This window comes from Acomys minous, assembly GCF_964271855.1.
Source record: "Acomys minous genome assembly, chromosome: 6".
Classification (NCBI taxonomy): Eukaryota; Metazoa; Chordata; class Mammalia; order Rodentia; family Muridae; genus Acomys; species Acomys minous.
Window position 1 is genome coordinate 53037919 of NC_140487.1, and position 23997 is coordinate 53061915.

The 23997-nt window shown below is 50.6% G+C and overlaps 2 protein-coding genes across 8 annotated transcripts in view; one reads left to right on the plus strand and one right to left on the minus strand.

Moving 5' to 3' along the window:
- The window catches only part of ADCYAP1R1 (ADCYAP receptor type I), a 101361-nt gene that overhangs the window by 41924 nt on the left and 35440 nt on the right, over positions 1–23997 (minus strand). The window contains exon 1 of one of the 3 annotated variants that reach the window (XM_084785491.1): positions 3284–3627. The exons of 1 other annotated variant lie outside the window; for it this stretch is intronic. The gene's annotated coding sequence lies outside the window, so the exon portion shown is untranslated. Of the gene's footprint in view, positions 1–270; positions 477–3283; positions 3628–23997 lie in introns of those variants that run through there. One more of the 3 variants, XM_084785492.1, reaches the window with a different exon arrangement.
- Positions 3755–23997, plus strand: part of LOC311599531 (uncharacterized protein) — a 35354-nt gene continuing 15111 nt past the window's right edge. The window contains exons 1-4 of one of the 5 annotated variants that reach the window (XR_014779925.1): positions 3755–3823; positions 5375–5626; positions 12955–13782; positions 15456–16020. Coding sequence is in view for 4 of the 5 variants with exons in the window: in XM_084785495.1 (XP_084641621.1) it covers positions 3761–3823; positions 5375–5626; positions 12955–13005 (366 nt within the window). In the remaining variant the exon portion in view is untranslated. Of the gene's footprint in view, positions 3824–5374; positions 5627–12762; positions 15171–15455; positions 16021–23997 lie in introns of those variants that run through there. The other 4 variants (XM_084785498.1, XM_084785496.1, XM_084785495.1 and 1 more) reach the window with 4 other exon arrangements.

A 23997-nucleotide genomic window follows, 5' to 3' on the forward strand; every position in this document is an offset into this window, starting at 1 on the left:
AAGGTGAGGTTTGGGGTTGTCTTCTCTCTCATAAGGGGAGTAGGAAAAGGGGCTCAGGAACTACTTGGCATGCTCAGACAACATCAGTAGAATGTGGCGTGTGCTGTTCCCCAGTTATGCTGCAGGTGTGGGGGTGTCCCCTGAGCACAGAGGAGGCATCCCTAGGACTGACAGATGCCTCTGGGAGACTAATGGGAGCAGCAAGTGCTCAGGCATCTTGAGCTCCGGGACCAGACATCCTCCTTTTTTCAGACTTTTGGACCCTCTCACCTCCAGCCATGCATCCCGGAAGCTAGCATATCCTCTGGCCAGTCAGATTCACTTTGTTCCCAATTTCTCAACAGCCAGAAAGCCAAGCATAGTTTCTAAATGGTGTATTTCTAAATGACCAGGGAATTAAAAGAATTGAATTGCCTGAAATACAAAATTGCATGAATTGAAATTATTGGGTATCAACAAAGTTTGTCAAACATAGTCAGGTTTAGTTTCTCCTCATATATTCCCTGTGCAGGACAAAGTCACTACAGCCAAGTCCAATGCCCACACAGTATAAATATTTACTAGATTCACAGGAAAAAATTTACAGCCTATGTTGTAGACTTCAGCAACACAATGTGTACACACACACACACACACACACACACACACACACAAACTTGGACCTTCATTAAGGTTGGCTTTTGTGACCAAGTGTTCCCAGATCTCGTGTGAGGATATTTTTTTGCTGCTGCCCACCTCCATTTGTTCCACCGCCCAGGCAGGTGTCACGGGAAGCCCGCATGCCTCCCCAGTTGTGTGTCACTCCTCGCTGTGTCAGTGTGGGGGTGGTTTTCACTGCGCGCTTCTGACGGCATCCAGAGCTCAGTACAAACACATCGCAGCTAAGGGTTTTTCTGCTTCCGTGTTGCCAGGCAGCTGGACCATAAGGTCCAATCCATTCAGATGGAGAAGCCCAGCTCCTTCTATTCAGAAGTGGCAGGCAGAAGGCTGAGGCCTCTAAGCCTTCTAGGGTAGAACCCTCCCCCCAACACACACACACACACACACACACACACACACACACACACACATATCCCCTGTCTGGGGCATCACAGCTCTACTCACACACATCCTTTGCTCTTTCAATCACCTCAGGATCAGCTCCAAGGTGAGTGGATTGCAGGTGAGCATGGTGCTTCTGGTCCTAAAGGCATCTCTCACACTGCACTGGGCACCCTGAGCCCTGCCATTTGGCAAGCAGCACAGGATGCTATACTTACTCAGTACTATTCCTGAGCAATGAAATGCATCCCAGCTAGATCACCTGCTCAGTGAGAAAACCACCTTGCGGCAGCCCTGGCTATTGTCCTTTCTAGACCCTCACCGGTATACTAGTCTATATACTAGTACCTCCCACCATTCAACACAAATGGAAGGAAAGAATGTCCAAAAGTAGGGTCATGACAGAGAGGTAGGTGACCGTGTGGAAAAAAAAATGAAGGGCTCCAAAGTGCTTCACCAATCAGCCCCTTGGCAGCCCAAGACATGCATAAAACAGGATGTGAGTGCACGCTTTCGTCTGGCTCCGTCTTGGGAGTGCAGGAAAAGGTCCTTCCCACAGTCTCACCACAGACATGCCCCTCATTACACAGAGGCAGACAGACCCTCAGGGATCTCAATACAGATGTCCCACCATCCATAAACCACCACTGATGGCAGAAACTGACATCTGACTCCTGGTCACAGCGCACACACACACACACACACACACACACACACACACACTTGTTGATGGAAGGGCCAGAAGACCTGGCCCAAGGCCGGACTCCAGCATGTCCTGTCTTTAATTTGTGTGTTCAGATTTTGGCTTGTGTCCCGACTGGGGCCTTTGCCTGTTCTCTCCAAGGTCAGTAAGGAGCCAGAGTCCTAGGCTTGTGCTTGGGAATGGGGACCTCCTCCAACCTCACCTGCCCACCACACCAAATGCATCCCAAGGCCTCCCAAACAAGCCTAGAGCTACCTGTTATCCCTGGGCCCCAAAAGATTCAATCACAGTACTTCACCCTTTTCCCAAGCCCACAGCCACCCTCCAGCCTCCAGTTTGACCTTCAGAATGGGCTGCCTCAGTGCAAACACAGTCCCAGGGCAAACTGCCCATCATCTTCTCTGTATGGGCTCTAAAATCCTACATATCCTCCCAGGGATGCATCTGAGCTGCCACAGAAAAATCCAAACAGAGGCCTGTTTCCCTTTTTCTTTGCATAGTGATGGGTTATGGGACACAAAGCCTGAAGTAAAGAAAAGTAGCCATGCCAGCCCTGAAATGGACTGAGGAATTAGCAAGACCCACTCTCATGCCAATATGGTCCAGAAGGCTCTGGGCTCCTTCTAGAACTGAAGCTCCACTTCCTAGCAGCAAGTGAAATGCCATCAGCGTTCTCTTCCTGCGTGCTAGTTCCCAAAGAGCTAGTTTCATGCGCTGGTGCCCAGTCCCTCCGACCCCACAAACCTGACACGTTCTTCCTGATGATACGGCCCTGTTCTCAGCAGCTAGCTACTGCGGAGCCTGGGCCTTTAAAATAGTCCGCGGGGTTTCGGGTGGGCTCACTTCAGCAACCCCACTCCCACAGCTATTTTCTCTCACAGGCCCCGCAGGGCGTTTCCGTGTTAGACCACCAAAGTGTATCTCTTACTCAACCTCTCCACCCTGCGGGCCTGCGGGGGGTCTGGGGGAAGTAGAACTATCCTTTTTTTTTTTTTTTTTTTACATTCCCAAAGGTTACCTTCATTGGGGAGCAAACTACACTAGTCCCTATCCTACCTCCACCCCCAGCAAATCGCTTGTCCACCCCTCAAACACCCCGCAGACTATGGAATGGAGTCCCCAAGGGACCTTCCAGCATTTCTTTCCAAATCCGCGTAGGCGCTTCGGTCCGCCCTGGAGATGAGGAGATAGATCTCTTGGGGTCCCTATGGCCGCAGTATCATCCCTGCCCCAGAATGTCTTTTTCTGGCACCGGAAAAGGCTGAGAGAGCTAGGCCGATTGTCACTGAGTGGTCTACAGAGATGGTCGCCCCAAGCCACGGTCCCAGACACTTGGATGGGGCAGAGAGAAGCGTAGGCAGCCAGCGGCAGCGGGAAAGGATGGGCTCTGACGCTGTGCCCGCGCTGGTCCTCGCCAGCTCTGGGTCAGAGGAGCACGCGGCTCTGGGCTGGAGGAGGGGTCCAAGGACCCTGCCGAAGAAGGGTCTGGCTCTGGACGTGCACTGCGGATCGGAGGGACAGGCCGGGGTCGGCCCTTACCTGCTGGCTGGGAAGGGGGAGGGCGGGCTGGGCTGCGTGAGGGGCACCCGGACGGAAGGTGCAGGAGGGCGCGCAGCCGGTGAATCCGCGCCCAGAGCCGCACCGGCTGGAGCGTGTGCTCCGCGGAGCTCACGCCTTGCCTGATCTCTCGATGCGGGTGGCCTCGTGTAGCCGGGTCTGTGTGCTCCTGCGCCGTGGCGTGTTTGTATTGCACACAGGGACCGCGCTGCTCCAAAGATGCCGCCAGTCACCTCCGGGGATCGGAGCAAGGCGCCCCTCGTCTTCTCTCGCCGGCTCCGCACCGCACGGCCGCTCAGTCTTGCGGGAGAGGCGCCGCCTCTGCTGCGCAGCCAGGCCCTGGGCTGAGGGAGGCGACAGACCACCGCCTCCCTGGTGGACCTTGCAGGCTGGGGGTGGGGTGCAGGCCAATGAGAGCCTGGGGGCGGGGTTAGGCCCTGGGCAGAGGTGGGGAGCTCGATGAGGACCACCGCACTGACACAAGCTGGAGCTGGAGCAGAGACCCAGGGCGAGGAGGCGGAGGTAATAGCCCCCCTTTCCCAGTTCTGTCGCAGAGCTTCCGGGCTGAGTTGAGCCTTCCTCAGGGCTTACTACCTTTCTATCCAACCGCAAAGCATTCATGAGAAAGCCCTCCCCTTACCCTCACTGCGTCCCAAGTTTCCTCTGGCAACCTGCGACCGGAGCAAGTCCCAGGCCCTCTTTGAGCCCTTCTCTGCTCACAGTACGGGTGCGCAAGGGTTAGATTGCAGGTGCCTATCTGGATGTCCTCAAATGTGACACCCTGGAACACCTCTGTTAGCCAGAAAAGGAGTGGTGGTGTTTACAGGAAGTCTGTTAATAATAAATGAGTCTGCCCTGCCAGCTCTGTGAGTTTGGGTGTATGGCCTGATGTTTCTGAACCTGGATTTCTTCACCTGTACTATAGAATCATTGTTCCTATTTCCGGGGTCTTGAAAACAGCACTGAGTTAAGTACAATCCGTGTGCCAGTAGTAAGCTTGTACGGCTGATATACTCAGTGATGCTGAACAAATTACCATTGTTACTGGTGATGGGGTCTGCTCAACCTTCTCCTGGTACATTTTGGTAAGTGTCGGCTTAATGAGTAGAGCACAGCAGGTTAAAGTCGCATAGCCAACTGTCCTGTCACCCCCAGTTTGTCAGAACTGTCCTTGGTGACAGCATTCTGTGAGTTCTCCGCATCCCCATCACTCAGCTCTCAACTGGCTTCTGTCATTGCCCATTGCCCGGTCAGGTAAATTCTGGCCACACCCTCCCTGTGGGTCCTTCTGAGGAATCCCTAAGGAAAAAGAGGGAAGGAGAAAGGACCTGAGCCTTTCCTTAGCAAGGTCAGTCTCACTGAAGATGAAAGGACCAGGAGATGGAGAAGAACCATGGATGGGAGCCATAGAGAAGCCTAGCTCATAAGACCTGACCGTTCCAAACCCCATTTCACAAGTGAAAACAATAAGGCTAAGAATAAGAAGAAACCCAGTGTCACAGAAAGATGTGTGGAGTGCCCTATATGCAGACAACAAGACCACCTCGCCTCCCCTTTCAAGCCATGATCCAGAGGAGGAGCAGTGGAGAACATGTCTCCTCTATTGAGAATGCTTGAGGCCTCTCTAGAGAGAGTGCAGTCAGGTGGCAGCAGACAAACATGACCGCCCTCTGGAACGAACTGCATCTCTTTCTAGTCTGTTTTCCCAAGCTGGAGGTCAGCTTCTCTACTCGGCCTCCAGCCCTGGTGTAGGACAGATCAAATGAGATGTCACCTGTGAACATACTCTGTAAAGTGTGAGACATGCAAAGGGAGGCAGGGCTGCGGAGAGCCTCCAGGTAGGAGGTGACGCATGAAACATAGAACACTGACACTAGGTCAGGCAGGAAGGTGACGATGCAATCACCTACCTACAGGAGGCCAGCTCACTCCCGAAATCTTGATGGTCAGACTCTCCTGTGGGAATGCTGCTGCTTTGAGGCTGTGCACCCACTTCCTGCTTTATTACATGCTCTCGGTTCTTGATGACTGTGTCTGGGAACCAGAGCTCTGCTCTCTGCTCTGTGTTACCAGGTACACGTCATGGTACGTGAGAAGGCGGTCATGGTGTGCATCTTCCTCCGTCCAGGCAACCAGCTGTGCAGAAAGAAGGTGCTCACACCCACCCACCTGCTGTCCCTTCACCTCACAGCCTGTGGCCTGAAGGTGAGTCCCTGGCAGACCCCCAGAGAGGGAGCCGTCAGACCTCCGGTCCTACTTGTACCCAGCCTAAAGGAAGATGACAAGGGCAGAGTCAGGATGAAGAAACATGACACACTGAGCCAGGTATGCATGAAGTCAACCAAGAGCGATGCCTTTTCCTAGTTGATTCCCTTGACAGGCCCACCAAGATGACTTACCACATCAAGCACCTCACCCCAACAGGAGTGCCTTGTTACCTACCCCCGCCACTATTCTGTAAGCCCAGGATGGACTTCTGTGTCCCGTGCTTCTCTGTGCCTGTCATAGGCATTTGTCGCTGGCCTTCCTACCATATGTGGTCCCATGAATAAGAACTACACACATTCTGAGCCCCCAAACTGAGCATCTCCAAGAACAGAGCCAAGATTTTTCATTGTCTCTATGCTCACTCACCCAAAAAGCCAATGCCAGGGCAAGTTCTAACCTTGCTTTTCTACACTTGGCAGCTCACCATCCCTACCCAAGCTGCCAGGCCCTGGAAACTATTGGGGTGGAAACTAAAGGACCACCTCTGGCAATGGCATCCCAGAGCCCTCTTGGTGTGCCTTCCCCCCCAGAGTAAGAGAATGAAGCGCCCCATCACCCACTGTCTACCCTGAGGTGCTCACTACCTCATCCCTCTCCACAAACCAGACAGCCAGCTGGGCAAGCAGCAGCTGAAAAATATGGGGTTTAATTCAATTTCCTGAGATGAGGGATTGAGGGAGATGGATGCCAGGCCACCCTACCCAGCATTCATCTCTCATGTGCAGCAGTTCCTTCCGTGACTCAAGCCCAGCCCTGGCGCCACTCAGACATAAACTGCACCTTCCAGACCACAGGTGTCTCATGGCAGAGAGCTGGCATTTCAAGAGTGCTCCCCTCCCCCCCCCCCCCCCCCGTAGAACCAAGGATGCTCGGGATTCCTGGCACTCTCTGCTGGAGAAATGACCCTTCTTAACTATTCTCCACAGAATCTCTTCAGAAGCTTTGGAAAAAAAAAAAAAACACCCCTGCCCAGGCCTCACCACCGCAGATAATTAGATAATTGGTCTGTGGAGAGGCTTCGGTAGGAGTGTTTTTTTTTAAAGCTCTCTGGGGTGTTTTAACATACAGCTGGAGTGCTCTGGAGCACGGTGAAACCCTCCCCTTGACTTGTGTGCAAGCCTTCTAAGGTGGTCTGCTCCTACAACCAGAACAGGGACCGTGTAGACCTGGTCCCCAGATGTTGGAACACTCTGACAATGAAATGCAGGTTAGCTCTCTGTCTAGAGGCATGCTGTGCAGACTGTGGCCTTGGGGTACATGAAGTCCCTCCAGATGCCTCAGAGGCTACCTGGAGTCAAGGAGCCCATCTTCAGAGGAACCAGGCACTCCTCAGAGGCTAGGCTTAAGTCTTCTCTGGCCCCCCACCCTTCCTATGTTCTGTCTGTGGATAACAGATGAGTGAAGCAATGGCTACTTGGAATTAGGGGCAGGTGGGTACCAGGGGCAAGGGATTTGAAACCCTCCCTCATAAGGATTGGAGTCAGAAACGATGCTTCTGTTAAAAGGCATCATGGCTGCTGGCAGAGCAGGTCTCAGATCTGCCAGCCCAGTGCCTCCCTAACTCTTAGATAAGAACATCTGGGAAGTTGGAAAGTATAGGTGTTCGGGTGGACTGGAAGAGATAAATCATTCCTTGAAACCCAGAGGAAAAGCAAGAGACCCATGTGCAGACCTATATCTCTTTGATCTGTGTGCATGGATATGCAAATACTCCGTCCATTCCAGATGAATGCACAGGCAAGCACACATACTCCCGGAGGCTTCCTGTGCTACATGCAGCCCCCAGGGGTGTGGTCACCAGCAGCCAGTGGGTGGTACCACACACAAATTTGTGCTCTGAATATACATCTTCTCCTCTGGGATAAAGATATTCCCCCCTGAGGGATCTCAAGCAGACAGCAGAGCCTGTCTGCAGAGGCGCAGCTGCATCACTCTTAGGCAATTCTTGTCAGAGAATGAGTGACATTTCCCATTCACCTTCGGTAGTGCCTTCCCCAGGGACCCAACTGGTTACTCGCGGGAGCCAAATGTTCTAAGAGCCCGTAGTTGATGGAGAATGAAACATTTCCTTTCTCACATCATCTCCTCTCTCTCCATAGGATTCTTTTGCCATCCTTCCCTTTCCTCCTCTGTTTCCTTCACACCCGGAGTTTGTGCACAAACTCTTCAGTTACAGAAAGTACTCTTTCCAGCCTATGCTACAAAATGGACACATATGAGTTTATTTATTTACTAACTTATTTAGGTTTTTCAAGACAGGTAGCCTGTCTGGGTAGCCTTAGCTGTCTGGAACTCACTTCGTAGACCCAGGCTGGTCTCGAACTCACCTGGGTTCACCTGCTTCTGCCTCTGCCTCTGCCTCTGCCTCTGCCTCTGCCTCTGCCTCTGCCTCTGCCTCTGCCTCTGCCTCTGCCTCTGCCTCTGCCTCTGCCTCTGCCTCTTTTGGGATTAAAGGCATGCACTACTCCACCTATCACAACACATATGAATTTAAATGCTACTTTGCAGATATCCTACCCTCAGCTAGGAACAGGTCTGATTCCCCTGGCCCTGCTCTAGCTTCTGCCATAATGGATTCTTGCATCGCCTCTGTCTGCTCTCTCCTCGCAGGTACCACAGTCAAAACCAGTTCCCACTTGCTGCCCCTGCAGCTTCCTGGAGTCGGTCTTGACAGCTCTAAAAATGACAGTGTGCCCCAGCCCCACACCGTTCATGACTCTAATAAAGGGCCTCTGCAGGCACAAGGGGTGTAGAGATCGCAGATAATTCGTGTGGGAGGAGGCAGCCTACATGAGGCATGAATACAGCTATTGCCAGAAAAAGCAGTTCATAATAATGTAGGGCCTATGGCAGGCTGAGACCTGAGTCGGTGTCATACAAATGATGCTGATAATTATATTAAAAGTAGCGCAAATAGAACGTTATTTGATGACCAACTTTTGGAACACGTTGGCACCTAATAAAATAAGTCTTTGCTGTGGCTGATGGGAGAACTGTCTACAAGAAAATCACAGGGTGCCTGGGCCCTAGACCATGAGCTGGTGGGGAGGAGCTTAGCTAAGGCCTTGCAAATATTCAAGGCAGAATCTATATGGTTTTGATGTTCTGGTGCTGTGCAAAATCTTACTGCAAACTGAATGGTTTAAGGAAATATACCAGGCATGTGTCACAAGTTCCATGCATTCAGAGGTTGGACAAGGAGTTCTTCTCAAGATGTTATAAGGATGGAATCAAAAAGAGACCAGGTCTGGGGTCTCAATGGAGGCCTGAGGTCTTATCCCAGGGTGTTGACAGAATTCGGTTGCCTGTGGTTGTAGAAGTTGGGCCTCAGTTTTAGAGGTTAGTCATCAAGTGCTGCGGGGAGGCCCATCTTGGCACTGCAGCCCTCAGCACTGCATGACCTCCACGCCCATGTTATCTCTTCCAAAGGACTCGTCTGATTGGCTTAAGATCTTTCAGAGTAAGTTCCTGGTTCCTAAACTTCAAGGCAACTCAATGGGGGAAGAGATTCAGAAACATCAGCAACATCCCTTCCCCCTTGGCTTCATAAGAGCGCCAATCAGGAAAGCCAAATCACACCATATTGTAGGTTCTATACACACTCAAGAGGATGGAATTGTACTGGGTGGCACACCAGGAGCAGGAACTGTGGGCACTTAAAAGTCAACCTACTTCAGTCCCCACCTTCCAGAGCCTGGAGTGCGAGGGCTGAACTGAGGCTCCCCACTGTAGCAGTGCTCTGAAGTCATCGCCTGTGCCTATCTGGCGCAGCCATAGTGTTTGGCATCCACTCTGTACTGATTACAAGTAAGTCACCAACCGCTGTCTCTATTGTGCCTCAGTGGGGAGTACAAAGCCTAGAAGAGAGAAATAGCTACTTCAACCTGTCCAAAGACACAGATGGTAAGGTTGAAACAACGTATGCAGCACTGTTCACAAGAGCTTACAGTATGACAGGCTCTGTTCTGTCATCCTAGGAGCTCATCACACTGTATTGGTCAGGGACACGATGATCATATGTATGCAGGTGAAAAACAAAAACAAAAACAAAAACAAAACCAGTCTCAGAAAGATGAAGTCGTTTGTCCAAAGATGCCCAGAGCCCACTCAGTTCAACCCTAATGTTACTGACAATACTTCTGTGTATCAGGGGACAGGTGTTCAAGGAGAGTTACAGACGTTCAGTGACTTTTCTCACTCTTGCACTTCTGTTCATGTTCTGGGGAGACATCGGTCCTGAATCTGTTTCACCCTGGCATGGCCACCACAAAGAGAGAGGTGTTTGTGATTATTCTTAATTAGCCTGACTGACATCTCTGCCAACAGGCTGCCTTTTGTGTTCTGAGGACACTTCTACAGACTAAAGGGGCACTCGTCTTCAGTGGGCTGGAAGGAAAGGTCACAGAGTTATGTTGGCTGGGAGGGAGCAGAGGCATCTTTGTATGACCCCAGTCACAGAACGTCTCAGAGCCTGCTGCTTCTACCAGGTCCCCAGTAGGAAGTCTCCATCCAGCCACAGGCAAAGATGCTACCTCCATCAACCTTATTGCTGGAAGAAGCCACCCACCCCCTCCCTAAGGGACACAGAACCCTTTCCCCAGATCTCCACATCCATCACCCTTCGCCTTCCTCAGTCTTGTTCACATGTCCCTGCCACCATGAACCCTGTCATCTCTTCCTGCTCCACTGAAGGAAACAGTACTGGCAAGGCAGAGACTTCAGAGCCAGCCTTCAGGGATTAAAATGCCATTCTAACAGTGTTATTTAACTTTCTGTACCTCTATTTCATCACCCAGAAAGCAGAGCTAAATAACAGCACTGAGTACTTAAGGTTATTGTGAAAAATATGTGTGTGTGTATATGTGTGTGTAAATTTGTATATATGTGTGTGTATATATATGTACATATATACATATATATGTACGTATATATAATGGAGTGATGCTTGGTATGGGGTAATTGCAGTAAAGTCAGGTTTTCTTTACTTGCTCATTTTTATTTTTCATAGTTTTGTCAATTTGTTTGCTTTAGTTTTGTTTGTTTGCTTGCTTGCTTTTGGCAGTCTCTCCCTACTGAGCCCAGGCTAAACCTAGGATCTGCCTCATTCCCTCTTCCCAGCAGTTCTAGGATTAATGTGCTAGCACACCAGGTGTGTGTCCTTTTCCTCCACAGCCTTCTCTGTGCACATGCTACACACCACCTGTCTCTTTCTGTCGAGACTTGTCCTGCCTGAGGACCAGGTCTTTCTTTCCTTGTTGCTCCAGCCCCAGCTTAAGGCAGCTGGACCCTATTGTAAGCTGGGCACTGAATCCCAGCTTCCCTGTACTCCCTCAGAAACAGACCTTTCAAGGGAATAAAAGGAAAGTCTGTTCCCCAACATCTCTTAGCTCCGTCCCCCTGATCCAGCGGCAGAACCCCCATTTCCAGACTACACAGTCCTCTGCAACATAGCCAGTAAGTACCAGAATCCGACCCACCAGTCTGAGACCCCTGCCCTAAAACCCTGGAGTTCCTGGCTTTCTAAAATAGACCACATGTCTCAGAGGAGGTTTCATAATGAAAATACCCCAGCATCGCTGATAGGATGCAGGACACTCGGAAAGGAAGCCTAGACTTTCCAAAAAAAATCAGAACTGGTCATGGGGGGGATCTGGAGAGATCAGCTGGCTCCCTTTTAGTGTCATTTTTTAAAAAGCAGGGAGGGGGGGCAAGTGGTGCTTGTGTGCACTCTCAGCCTAGGGCTGGGATAGTGGACAGACCAGTGGGAAAGGGCTCCCCTGTGAGGGTTGCTAGGCAGTGGCAGAGCTGGAGGTGGGGACAAAGAGCTGCCTGGCCCAGTCAGCAGAGCCAATACTGCATTCTAATCAGGCTACTGGGGGAGGGAGATGGGCAAGGCTCATCCTAATCCCATTACAGCTGCTCATCCAGCTGCCTGTGCTGGCAGGACCCCAGACCCCAGTGCCGCCCTCTCCTTCCCTGATCAGGGCAGTCTGCAGATTCAGTCAGCGGAGTACCTTAGGCTCTGAAGGTTTTCTGTCTCACTCCAAAATCCCAATCCCTGTGGCTGTACCTTGAGTGCCAGGGAAGTAAAGGCAAGGCCAGTGACACCAGGAGCCTGGGGAGTAGAAAGACTGAGGCAATAAAAGATGGTGGGTGTGCTTAAGAAGCATTGAGCATGGGACCCCAGAACAGACTCAAGCCAGCCAGTACTGTGGCCCAGCCTTTCTCAGACTGGCCTCTAAACCCAGCTTCCAAGAAGCCACAAAATGGCCTATAATCTTCGTTCATTCACGGCAGAGCCCCTAACCCTACTCAGAGTTTCCCAGCATGCTTCAGTGGGCATCTCTGAATCTCACCCAGCTGCGCAGAGCTCTCTCAAAAGACAGGATTCTTCTTAAAGAACTGCTTGTTCCCTGAGACCTACTGGCTTCTAGAAACTCACAGCTGCCCATACTCCCCTCCCCCCACACCCTAGCCCCACCTCCCCACTCCTGAAAGTAGAGTCATCCTGTCCTGGTGAGTGTGGGTCTCTGATTCCAGAAAAAGCTTTGTTCCAAAGGCCCTTCCAGACTCTGCCCAGAAAGATTCTAAAAGGAGGTCGGTGGGCACATGTTAGTCCCACCCAGAGTCAAGGCATAGGTGATGGGGACTGAGTCATCTTTATTGGAAGTGAGGACACAGAATAGTGATAGAATTGGTGAGTGGCTACAGAAGTAACCACCCTCCAGGGATCAAAGTCCTTAGTGAATGTGTGCTATTGATGTGAACACAGCTGTGTCAAGGACCCTAGTCTCAGACCCTTTGGGAAAATGGCAACTTTTCCTTCCCCAGCTAGGCCCTCTGGCCCATTAGTAGATGTTGATAGTGTGTACAGAAATGTCCACTGTTGTTTTATTCCCACAGATGTTTAAAACAGGAAGACTGCTCCCTATAAGAGACAGCTTCCAGTGAGCTTAGCTAACCCTGCCTCCTTGATCCAGCTGTTTGCCACAGACTCTGCCTCCTTCTTTATCTGTATCGAATAACCTCGTCTCCTGTTTGGCTGAATGCAACGACTCAGCCCCTTTGTGTCAATTCTGTACAATACACATGCTTGAGCTTCTGGGGTCCTGAGGTTTCCATTTGAGAGCCCAGACCAGTCAATTCCAGTTTCCCTGTATATCTGTGTGTTTGCATTTTCTTCATTCCCTCAGCACTCCAGTCAAGTCCATTCCTAGAAGCCGTGCACTGACCCCACTGGACGACACCACCTGGTGTTGAGAATGAGGGCACTGACCTTGATGATTTTGCCAAATAGCGTCAGATATGAATGAGCATCCTAAACAGACCGTGCAGTTCACACACTCCACACAGGTTCCACAGATTCTCTTCTCTTCCTTCTCAAGCGCAGAAAATGCCTCGGAGGAGCTCTGTGTCTTCCACCATCATCAAGGTAGAGGGCAGTCTCTTCAATAGATTCTCTTTTCAAGATGGCTGCAGTGGAGGGCTCAAGACCTCCTCCTTGGGCCCTTGACCAACTATATGCTCATTCTCACAAGCTCAAGGGGTCCTTTGTAGAAAGAAGAAGAGGATCAAAAGACTCTCAGGCTTAAACTGTCCAGCCAGAGGAATAAGAATTGGCTGCCCCAGTAATGCCATAAAGGAATAACGTGGCCAGCCCCAGTTGGCACCTGTGGCCACAGAGCATGTAAGTCATAAAGTAAGCCTTTATCACCCCCGGATCTTTCCTAAATATCTTTCCAGTGAGAACCCCTTTCTCTGCATGGCAGGTGATATGTATGCAGAAGAGGCCTCGTGAATGGTGGCCGAGAGACTTTCCTCCTAAGCTGAGTTCATGCTGCCAACCGCAGTGCTTCAACCTCATCCTCCCACGTTCATCCCTCAGCCAGGACAACAAGGAAGGCATGTGGGTGGAGACCTTTCATTGTCAGGCTGTCCCAGGCAGCATTCAGTGTGTCTCTGGCTCTAAATCTCAGTAATCATGGCCAGCCACTGAAAAACTTAAACACTCTCAAACATTTCCAACGTGGCCTGCCTCTGCTCAGTGAGAACTACACAGAGGTCGTCTCCACAGGACTTGCAAAGAGAGAGTCCTCAGCCCCTGTTGAGGCAGCATGATCCTATCACCCACCCACAAGCCACTCAGCAAAGGCAAGGACTCAGAATGTGGACACCTCAGAACAACTTTGAGGTCTCCAAAGGAAGATGGGTAAGTAAGATCTTTCTACTTCAAAGACGGACGTAATGCAGGAACCCTCAAATGACTCCCTATATTGGCCAAATGCATTGAAAGAAAGAAAGAAAGAAAGAAAGAAAGAAAGAAAGAAAGAAAGAGAAAGAAAGAAAATCCCAGGAAAAGTTAAGGGTGAAACAACTTTCCTGGCATGATGGTTCCAGGTATATCCATCCATACCTTCTAGCTTTGCTGTTTTTAGGCTATGGTGAGACTGAACACCATTTTGTGAGGAGTAATGAAGTCACTTACTTCTTGGTGGCCAGGAAAGGGGAGAGAAGGAACAAAGGAGCAGGGGAAGGAGAGGGGGAAATGGCTGCACTAAAGCACACTGTGTATCAGCTGACTTCCTCTTCTTCCTCTTTTGCTCTATGGAGCTCCCCAGGCTAGTAGATGATGCCACTCACAGTCAAGGCAAGACTCCCCACATTGTTTTCTATTCCACGTTTCTAGCACCTCTGGAAACACCTTCATGGATGCATCCAGCTAATTCCCTAGGTGGCTTCCCTCCATCTGATCATGTTGGCAGTGAAGACTAACTGTTACACTGCAGTGTTGTGTGTGGTTTTGTGTGTGTGTGTGTGTGTGTGTGTGTGTGTGTGTGTGTGTGTGTGTGTTTGTTTGTTTGTTTTGGCAGCTTCTAACTTTTCCAGTACCTTAATCCTGATAGAGAATCCAATGTTCATTGGTCCAGGCAGTACGTTCCTCCAGAGGTCCAGACCCATGTGTGTAGCAGCCTGTTATAAAACCAGTAACTTCTGGGATACCTCCCTGTCTGTGATTCCATGCTGAACACAGGAGCCTGGTATCTCTGTGTGCCCCATTGCGCTTCATCTATAAATGTACCTCACTTGACTTCTTGAGTAGTCGGGAGCCTAGGTGTCACTCCTTATACTTGCTGCTCATAATTCACAAGCTGTGTTAGCGGGGACTTTCAAGGGCTAGTCACAGTGCCACACTGAAACTTCTGGGGTCTGTTTCTCCTGGGCCTTTTTTCCAAATGGGATGCACAGAATTTAGACAGTGACTAAACTCTTTGAGGAACATGACTAGAATGTTGACATTGGGAAGCAAGACACTCTGAGCTCAGGCAGATGTCAGGGAGGTGTCCTGAAGTTGGCTGAACTCAGATTTGAAGGCCAAAATTAAGGAATAGCATGGGTCAGGGATCTACAGTGGAGAAAACAGAAACACAGGCCACAGAGAAAAGGGATAACATACATAGAACCCACTGTACCCAAACCATGTAGCTAGAGATATCCAGCCAATGGGATGGGCTGTATTCGAACCATAGAGCCAGAGCACATGTTCAGGGGGCCTTCTCTTCATTGCAGTGAGAAGTGGCTGAAGAGAGGACCAGTTCTCACCTGCATTCTGGAAGTATTACCCAAGATGAAAAAAAAAGAAAAGAAAAAAAGGGGGAGGGGGGAAAGGAGGAGGGGGCAGGGCAGAGGATGGAGCTAGAGAGCTGGCTGCAACAGGAAAGCTCCCAGATTGAGTCTGAACAAGGAGATAGTGGGAAGGAGAGAGAGATGAAGAAACAGGAGACCATGCAAGAAGCATGGCCAACAGGACTCAGCAGCCAGTGGCCTGAGCATGTGATTGAATTCAGGGCATTGGGATATAAACAACATCTAGTACGTTCTGTTGAAGGGAGAACCATGGACGCACCAGTTGCTTTCTGCTTACCATTGACTGGAACAGAAGTGTGAGTGCAAACCAGAACAACCTTGTGAAGAGGAAAAAGCTGCTTCTTTACAAGCAGGAGCTGGCTTACGCGTGAATCGCCTCCTTGGATTAGTATGCAGGGAAGGATTCTGTTCGTCTTTCATTCTGACGCTGCTGCCCACTGTTACTACGGAGGAGGCACATCTTCAGAATGATGGACCAGCCCTGGGGTGTGTGGAGGTGGAGGCTGGCAGATCCGATGGCTGCCACCAGGATGCACTACTGTCTACCTGGTAGACATATTCACTGAGTAGGAGGAGCCTGGAGGGAGAGACGGGCCTCCCGTGGATTAGGAACTGGACTTGGGCCAGATGGGTTTGAGGCACCCCAAGGGAAGTCCAGGAAGAGACAGTAATGAAGTACGTGGGGAGCTCAGAGAAGAGACTGAAGTTGGAAGAGCAAGCCTGGGGCTCAAGACAAATCAGGGGTTCTCCACCCTGACAGCAAAGGATTATTTAAGAATGCTGGTAACCAGGCACAATGTACAGATTTTTTTATTTACTTATTTACTTTGCTTTACATCCTGGTTGTTGCCCCCTCCCTCGTCTCCTCCCAGTCCCACCCTCGCTCTCCAGCTCCCCTCCCCTATATGGTACATTTACACAATGGAATACTACTCGGCTATTTAAAAAAAAAAAAAAAAAAAAACAAGGAAATCAGAAAATTTGCAGGCAAATGGATGGAACTAGAAATGATCACCCTGAATGAGGCAACACGGACCCAGAAAGACACATATGGTATGTACTCACTCATGAGCGGCTTTTAGCCATATACTACATGGTAAACATACTACTACCATGCAGAGACCCAAAGAAGCTAAGTAACAAGGAGGACCCAAGAGAGGATGCTTAAACCTCTAGTAAGGAGAACAGTGCACAGATTCCCTAGTAAGGAAGGGATTTGAGACAAGATTTGGCATTGGAGTTTCCTTAAACCTCCCCCCATTTGATTCTCACAGCCGACCAAGAGCAGGACCACTTGGTTGGCTAATAACTGAGACAGCGGGAGTGGACAGATGGCTCAGGGAGGAAGCACAAAGTGAGAAAACTTGAACACAGAACCTGTCCCCTACTTATACCTGTTTCTACCTGATGGTGAGAAAGGGCTGTGACACTTAGCTGCTGCCCAGTCAGTCCACGGCAATAGCCATAGAGAAGAAAGCAAGGGAACCAGCTAGGGCATGCACTGTCCTGTCAGCAGTAAAGGGCTCTAGAGTGACACCACCCTCTCTTCTTTGCCTACGTCCCCCGACACTTTCCTTTAGCCTCTCAAGGATGTCTCTTGGCATTGCAGCTGACCTAGGCATAGACAACCAGGGAGCGTGCTCCACGGGCTTCCTTGGGAAGCAGCCGCTTGCCCAGGACCACCAGTCTGTGAGATCAGTCACTGCAGCTGCTAACCTGTCTGCAACACCAACCTATGCTGCAAGCTCACGAGCGTTCAGGCCATCTATCATGTGTTCTCCTTACAACTAGCCAAGGGTGTTTGTTTGTTTGTTTGTTTGTTTGTTTGTTTTTATCTCATCTACAAAGCAAGAGAGCTATGAGCAACCCGACCAAGATAGAAGGTTGCCAGTGAAACTAGCCTCACGGAGCACCGCCCCGGTGCACACTGGTTCTTCGCCCCCCCCCCCCATCTTCTACTGTTATTGTTCTCCAGGGTAGAGGCTAGCCAGCATAGCCCCATTGAGGACTGGAGTGTGGTCACTACCAAGAGCCTTGAGTTGAAGAGTCCTCTCGGGGTTGGCTGTCACTCAGTCCCCACTGGGACATGTTAACACAACCCAAGTAACTTGAAGGTGTCTCTGTATCAGGCAGCTATCTCTGCCTTTCTTCCTTTAAGTAAGGTGTCAAACAAAAGCTACTGTGTCTCCCTGTGCTCTAGAACCTCCTCTACTCTATCGCTGGGTCACCTGCCAGTGTGGCACCCATGCTTTTGCTTCACCATAGCCATCATGTTTTCTTGCCCTGCATGAAGTCTTGGAACTCACACAGCTGATGCCCTTGCTGGGCAGAGGTGTTTCCAATGCACTGGTTGTGAGCTGCCACCTGAGCCTGGATTCCAATTAGCGTTTGAGCCTGGGAAGTAGGAGGGAGGCAGTTTCTGCCCCTATATTCAGGGTTCTGGACTCTATTCACTGACACTCCAGGAAGCCTTAGCACACAGCTGCAAGGCCAAGGCTATTGAGTGAGTGGTATATGGAGGAACATCAAGCCAAACCCATTCAGTACCCTCATTTCGTAGATAGAACTAGCGTCCCGGAGAGCAACCATAACCTAATTAACTAAAACATAAGATGGTTGGCTCCGTCTTGTCTTTGAGGAAAGCTATCCCCTCAGCACATCACACTCAGAGTCATACATCTTGGACGTGTGAACACAAGTCTTCTCTGGCACAACACCCCCTTCTCAGCTGGCCATCTGCAAATCTACCCCTGGGTGTTAGCGAGTGACCTGAAGGCCCTCTTTACCAAAGACATATTGGCAGCCCATTAACCCTTCAGCCCCAGAAGCACAGGTAAAGCATGGCAGAATCTCAGCAGAGACCTTCCTATTAGCTTCCCACTGGCCAGCCTCTACAGTCACAAGCAATGGCCAGTAGGTTCCAAACATGCAGCCGATGCCGTAACAGTCATATGTCAGAAATCCGTGGAAAAGAATGGATTTTCTTACTGTGCGTACTCTTTAATTTCCTGTGGTTGTCCCCAAAGGGCTTTTCCATCGACAAAGCACTTGCTTCTGCAGGCAGTGCAGTTCAAGAGAAGCAGCTGATGGAGAGATTAGCTATGGGGACAGAGGGAAGCTGGAGAGCTGGGGTGGGCGAGCCCGGTGCAGCCCCAGGCAGACAGGTATGAGCTAACCAGGAGGGGAAGCCAGATAGGGCTGCACCAGGAGCCAGGCAGCCACCAGTACTTTGTCAAACCAGAACCCAGTCTTTATTTGTAAGTAGTGTCCCAAGGAAAGTATGTGTTCAGCTGAACTACACCCAAGAAATTTGAATAAATACTATAGTCAGACATAAGGAAGGACTTCCTGGCTACCAAATTAGTGAGTTTCTTAGGCCACTGTCTACTCTGAAGAGTCCTCCTCTTACTTATCTGGGGCTACTTAGCTCTTCTCTGGAACAAGGGCTATTTAGCTCTTGGGGATCAAAGACAAGTTTGATGCCTATAGGGCTTAGCTTGAGGAACCCCTGTTTCCCAGATGCCCTGCTATGGGCATCTCTCAGGCTCTCTTCTTCCCATAGGCCTCTAATGAGCCTGAAAATGAATGATACCCTCCAGGTGTTTCCCCCTTGCCTCTCAGTCCTTGCCTCTGAGCTCTTCTCCTAGCCCTTTGCCCTTCCCCCCTGCTGTGCTCCAGGCTCCACTCAACAGCTCTACTCTCTAAGTGGTCCCATTGCCCTCTAAGGCTTTCTGTCCACTATGCCTAGCTACACTCCATGCCTCACTGCAAATCCATGCACCTTGCTGACAGGACCCACACAGATCCCCTGAGCCTCCATTATCAGCCTGCACGCTCCATCTCCGGGAATGGCAGCTCCTTTTCTTCCTGCTCACACCTGGATCCTCTGTGCCTTGTGGATTCCTTGATTTTCCAAAGGCTTTCCCCATGCCTGCTGAGCCCCTGCAGGTTCTGACTCACTCTCCCTCCTCCCCACCACTGCCACCATCGTGCTCAGGCCTCATCCCCAGAGGAAGTGATTCAGCACCCAGACTCTGCAGCTATGTGCTTACTGCCTGTGCAGCTTTGGGTGTGTTAATTAGCCTCTCCGGGACACAGTTTCCTCATGTATAAATCAAAGATAAGAATGCTATATCCCTTATTCAGTTGTGAAAAAAATCTAGTGGTACATGTAAAACAGGCTGGTGCTTAGAAGTAGAGACCCGTTAATCAAGACTATCTCTGGCCAGCTTGCCCCGCTGCCCCATAGAAACATATGAGAGTCTCGGTGGAGCCATCTATACAGTTTCAAAGCATTCAGTAGCTGTACTTAAAAGAAACACAGTGAATTAGTTTAATGGTATATTTTATTTAGCCCACTAAATTGAAAATATCATTTAAAAATTCTATCAACATAGAAGGTGAATGAGCTGTTTTGCCTTCTTTCTCACATGCCGCATCTGTAATCTAGCATTCATGTTACATTCCCACCACATCTGCATTTGAAGCAGCCACATGTGGAATGTTACAGTATGTGTGCCGAGTAGTAAAGGCACTGGTCAGCGGGAGTGCAGTCTCCTTCCTTCATGGCTCCTCTACAGCAGACTTGCTCAACCACAGTCGGATGCTGCCTTGTCTGCCCCACAGTGGTGGAGATTAAGTCCCAGCCCTTCACTATGGCTGACAGTCTCTCCACATCTGGCCTTGGCTTGCATAGGGCATCACCTCGTCTCCTCAGCCACTGGCTACAGTTCTTGTGACCTCCTTGCTCCATATGAGACAAAGCAAGTTCATTCTGTCCACCTGTTCTCTCAACTTGGTGTGCCTCTCCCTTTGGCCTTTACTCTGCACATTCATCTTCTTGTGCGGGTTGCAGCTTAAAGCTCTGAGTGCCTGGCCAGATGTGTCTCCTCACGCCAGGTCTACCACTGCCCTGCACTAACACTCTCCATCCCGAGGTATAGGTCTCTGCCCACCTCTACAGTGTTATTCTAGTCTCCTCTCTATATAGCACAAGCACCAAGAGGAGGGACCTTGCCCATCTTGACTCAAGTACTTCCTTTGCGAAGGCAGGTAATCTCAGTTACTGTTTGCTGAAGGAACCGAAGCCCTCGCTCTGGCCTTTGGGTCTCAGGCTCAGTGTCAACAAAGCCTTCCCACGAGACTGGCTGGGATGGCCTCTGGATTTTTTAGTATTTGGTCAAGGAGTTGCTGCACTTCAGTTCCGGCTTGGCGGGCTGCAGGGGTTAGCAGTTCAGGTTCAGTTATAGCCTGTGGGGGTGTAAGTGAATCAAGTCCACTCAGCGTAGGCCCAAGTGTGGGAAAGGAGATCATCCTTTTCTTTTACATAAAGGAGCTGTGGGGGCACTGAGGGCCACCTGCCCTTATGGATCTTACTGTCAGGTGAGAGTTGCCTAGTCCTATAAGAGAACCCCTCTACAATTACCCAATGCCTAGCTAGGAATCCGTGGGACCTAGCCTAGATGGAGGGACCTGGGTCATTGCTCTGTATCTGGGAGTCTGCTGAGGTGTAATGGCCCCTCCTTCCCTGTGTTTGATTGGCCCAGTTGTCCACGGGCAGAAGCAGCAGCCCCCCCAGGGCTCTCCTGGACACACACCTTTCCTTCGGGTTCCTTTGCCAGGAGCAGCTGTAACATCCCACTCTCTCAAGGCAGGGAAATAATGGTGTCCTTAACGGCATGCCTATGATCCGAAGTCAAGATAGATGCTCAGCCGCCAGAATCTGGTGGTCCTGGGGAGAGAGTTTAAGGGCAAACCTAGCTCTAGGAGAGAATGTTTTCCAGCAGTGTGGAGCAAGGGTCACTGTGGTTTCTGGGTTTTGAAGCTAAGGGTATTGGAGATATTTGCTAATAAATAGCCTGCATAGGACAAAGACCTGTAGGACAGTTTAAGCAGCTGTCCAAAGGCTACTAGATACTTCAAGGCTGTTCATTCCACAAGGCTATGATATCTAAGCTCTGTTCTTGCCTTCAGTCATTAAAGCAGAGGGATAGAAAATCTGCCCCTTCCTTTAGTAGATAGGGAAACAGAGGTCCAGGTCGTGAAACTCCATAGAGAGTGTTATGGAAAGCAAGGGTCAGTGTGAGGGCAGTATCAGGAGGATGAAGGGGGAGAGGTTACAGCCAAGGCCTCAAAGCTACTTTCCCAGGCCCCCCTGGCCCTAGCGCCCCACCCCTTGCTCAGCTCGGCCTTTGTCTGATTTGTTCACTGTGCGACAGCTGGGAAGGCTGAGCCTCACCCTGGCTCCTGCCATCAGCCATCTCTGTGTGGCACTAAGGATCGGCTTGGGCACCAGGCCCCGGCAGCAGGCTTGGCAGGTGGCTCTGCGTTGCCAGGGAGACCACAGAGAAGGAAAACTGTTCCACCAGGCTGCAGAAGGCCAGATGGCCCGGGGTCCCAGAGGTGCTTTTCTTGGGGACCACAACCTTGCGTACATACTGATGGGGTCTCCTAGGGATGCAACCTCTAGGTGCATGAGGGAAATGAGGTGGGGAGCCTGACTAACCAACTCACTGAGGGTGGGTATTGAGGAGTTGGGGACGAAGCCAGGGCTCTGCCTCACCCTGAGCTCTGATGGCCAGGTACACAGATGCGAAACATGTAGGCTTGTGTGTTTGCATGCAGGTTTGGTTTTCCTGTGATTAAGACCCCAGACTTTATTTAAGGTCCTTATTAAACTTGTTCCTAGGAACAGCTAGACTGGAACAGCTGGACACTAAGGGAGCTTCCACATTCTGATGTGCCAAGGAGGAAGCACAGAAACGGGAGCTGCATCCTGGCCAGGACCTAGAAAAGGGGTGCTGAGGCAAGGCGGGAAAGAAAAGTCAAGGACTGTGACTAGCCAACCTTGAGCTGGCTTGGCCTTAGAGCTGGGAGGATGTATTAATGGAACTTAGCGATGAAGCCTCTCAAAAAGGCCGACCGTGCCCTGATCTCCTGTAATTGAAGCTGGGGGTGAGGTGAGACTAAAATAGAAAACGAGCCCGTTGCAGTCTGCAGATGCTGGGTCTCCTGAAACCGCTAGAGGCCCACGTGGAAGGAGCCCATTGTCCTCTGGGTGAATATCGGCTGCGAGTGCGAAAATCACAGTGGCTCAGCCATGTCTTGGGGCAAGATCCAAATCTCCTCCTCTAGACCTTCTCAATCTCAGAAACGCTGGTCAGCAAGCCAGGGCTCTGGCCCAGCCTCTGAACAAACTTGCCTAGGAGTCCCCTTAAGTGGCAGGAAACTGCTCGCACCCCAACCAGAACCTGAACCAAGAAAGAACCGTACACAGACCACAGTGAAGGGCTGGGATGTGAGACTGGAGGCTGAAGGCTGCGGAGCTGCTAGGGGCAGGGGAACCTCAGTAAGGGACAGGGAGGTGTGAGAATCTTAGCAAAGAAGCAGAGAGGACAGCCAAGCCCAAAAGTCTGCATGAGATCTGGAAGCACACAGCTCAGCCCAAGGCAGGGCTGCTGATAGGCCTTTCCGGTGGATCTGGGCCAAGCTGGCTTGCTGCTCTTCTTCCATTGGACTCTCAGGCATAAATTAAATAGAAAGAGGATCCGGGCTGATTCTTAGGGTTATGTAGCTGAGCTAAATTACTCCACAGCCCTCTCTGTGGTGCAAACAGAGATCCCCACTTGCTGGAGGTTGTCACACAGGCAGCCTGGGCTCCCTAGAGAGCTGGAAGCTGCCTGCAGCCTGAGGCCTCCCACCCCCAGACTCCTGCATGCTGCTGGAGCTGTCAGCCCTGCTCCCTAACAGGATGATTATCCCCATCTGGGGAAAACAAAACATGTCAGCCTTGTGCCTGAGAAGAGGCCTGTCTCCTTAGTGAGACATAACATGAAGAAGCACCCCCAGCTCTGCATCTGCCATGCGATGTGCATGAGCAACCTCAGCTTTCTTGCTGGGGCTTTCTCATCTTCTAGCATTCCCTGCTCTTAGAAGCCTTGGCGCTTCCACTAACCCTATTCAGGCTTCCTCTCTCAACCTCCGAGGTCCTGCTGAGAGTTTACATTTGCACATACTACTCACCCGTGTGGCACAAAGGTTCAATCTCTGTTTCAGAGCTAGACTAGGCAGTTACTACTTTGCGACAGCTCTGGATTTTGCTCCAGGAAGAGAGACTCCTCCAGTAAGAACTCTGAGCTTACTGAATGGGGTGGCCAAGGGGAGCAGGCAGGTCACAACTTGCCACAACCTCATGGCCTCCTGCTCCTGTTTGCCCATGTGAAACTTCCACTCAGGATGCCTTTCAATCATTGTGGCATTCTTACATTATGGGGGATGCTCTTCAACCCCCAAGCTCTGGTGTCTCCATATGCCAGGCAAGCCGTTATACCTTTACCCTGTTTCCCCCAGCATGGGAGCTACTATGGGCAGGAACTGTAAAGACATGCTTACCTACTCCAGGGCACCAACTAGGGAATAGACCCAGATATAAGAGTAGATAAATGGAATTTTCCTCTGTTCTAGCCTGGCCTCCCCCAGCAGGGAGGAGGTGCCCATCACCTCTAATAGCCTTTCCCACCTCAAAAATGATTTTATCATGATGTGCAGGGCAGCTTGCCTGTCTTACTGCAGAGGGAAGCTGACACTCCCTTAATTCTTCCACTGTGGCAAGCAAAGGGCTACTATGCTACCATTTACCCAAACTAGCACTCTCACAGATGCAACAAAACAGTGTCTCAGAATATATAGGCCTGCCCAAGGTCCCAGAACAGACTGAAGAACTGAGTTCCTACCTAGGCTTTTGTTTTCTAGGACAGGCCTCTGCCTGTAACAGTCCTAGCCAG